This window comes from Etheostoma cragini, unplaced genomic scaffold (genome assembly GCF_013103735.1).
Source record: "Etheostoma cragini isolate CJK2018 unplaced genomic scaffold, CSU_Ecrag_1.0 ScbMSFa_4164, whole genome shotgun sequence".
Lineage (NCBI taxonomy): Eukaryota > Metazoa > Chordata > Actinopteri > Perciformes > Percidae > Etheostoma > Etheostoma cragini.
This window is the reverse complement of record NW_023268508.1, coordinates 1-1,644: the sequence shown is the minus strand read 5'-3', so window position 1 is coordinate 1,644 and position 1,644 is coordinate 1. Positions and strand designations below refer to the sequence as shown.

Sequence of the window (1,644 nt, the reverse complement as noted above, 5' to 3'; positions counted from 1 at the left end):
TGTTCCTCTTGTGTTTCTGTTCCTCTTGTGTTTCTGACTGAGGTGTCGTGGATGGATATGTTCCTCCTGTGTTTCTGTAACTCTTGTGTTTCTGACTGAGGTGTTGTGGATGGATATGTTCCTCCTGTGTTTCTGTTCCTCTTGTGTTTCTGACTGAGGTGTTGTGGATGGATATGTTCCTCCTGTGTTTCTGTTCCTCTTGTGTTTCTGACTGAGGTGTTCTGGATGGATATGTTCCTCCTGTGTTTCTGTTCCTCTTGTGTTTCTGACTGAGGTGTTGTGGATGGATATGTTCCTCTTGTGTTTTTGACTGAGGTGTTGTGGATGGATATGTTCCTCCTGTGTTTCTGTTCCTCTTGTGTTTCTGACTGAGGTGTTGTGGATGGATATGTTCCTCTTGTGTTTCTGTTCCTCTTGTGTTTCTGACTGAGGTGTTGTGGATGGATCTGATCCTCCTGTGTTTCTGTTCCTCAGCGGGGGGGAAAGCAGAGTGTGTCCGGGCCGTGGACGTCCTGACCGTGCTCCGGGAGAAAGTGGCCTTTGTGTCAGGTAAGCAGCTCAGATTTAGCTCAGATCTGGCCCAGTTTGGCCCTGGTCTGACCCAGTTTAACTGGCTCTGTCTTCCAGGTGGGCGGGACAAACGCGGCGGACCCATCCTCACTTTCCCTGCCAGGACCAATCACGATCGAATAAAACAGGAAGACCTCAGCCGATTGGTCACTTACCTAGCAACCATACCCAGGTAACTGCCTGTCTGTCTGTCTCCCTCCCTGTCTGTCTCTCTGTCTGTCTGTCTGTCTCTCTGTCTGTCTTCCTGTCTGTCTCCCTGTCTGTCTGTCTCTCTGCCTGTCTGTCTGTCTGTCTGTCTTCCTGTCTGTCTGTCTCTCTGTCTCCCTGTCTTTCTCTCTGTCTGTGTACCTGTCTGTCTCCCAGTCTGTCTCCCTGTCTGTCTGTCTCTCTGTCTGTCTGTCTGTCTCTCTGTCTGTCTTCCTGTCTGTCTCCCTGTCTGTCTGTCTCTCTGTCTGTCTGTCTCTCTGCCTGTCTGTCTGTCTGTCTGTCTTCCTGTCTGTCTGTCTCTCTGTCTCCCTGTCTGTCTCTCTGTCTGTGTACCTGTCTGTCTCCCAGTCTGTCTCCCTGTCTGTCTCCCTGTCTGTCTCCCTGTCTGTCTCCCTGTCTGTGTACCTGTCTGTGTACCTGTCTGTCTCCCTGTCTGTCTCCCTGTCTGTCTCTCCCTCTGAGACAGACAGATGATGAATGATTTGTAAAGTTTAAGGCTGTAATTTCTTTTTGGTAAAAGGGAAAAAACGTCATGGTGTCAAAGATTTTGAACCCTGTCTGTCCCCCTGTCTGTCCCCCTGTCTCCCCCCCCAGTGAGGACGTGCGTGCGCGGGGCTTCACCGTGGTGGTGGACATGCGGGGCAGTAAGTGGGACAGCGTGAAGCCGGTCCTGAGGACCCTGCAGGAGTCCTTCTCCTCCAGGATCCACACGGCGCTGCTCATCAAACCGGAGACCTTCTGGCAGAAGCACCGCACCAACCTGGGGAGCGCCAAGCTCAGCTTTGAGGTCCACACACACACACACACACACACACACACACACACACACACACTCTCAGAGACACACACACTCTCAGAGACACACAC

At 51.9% G+C, this 1,644-nt stretch overlaps 1 protein-coding gene across 1 annotated transcript; it reads left to right on the top strand.

The window, feature by feature from the left end:
• Window positions 1–474: 474 nt before the first annotated feature.
• On the top strand, window positions 475–1,564 carry LOC117941075 (kalirin-like; the record flags this gene model as incomplete). The annotated part of the gene is made up of 3 exons (XM_034866173.1): window positions 475–549; window positions 628–742; window positions 1,372–1,564. Coding segments are annotated over 3 exons (383 nt in total), but the record flags the coding sequence as incomplete, so codon positions are not given.
• Between the last annotated feature and the right edge of the window lie 80 nt (window positions 1,565–1,644).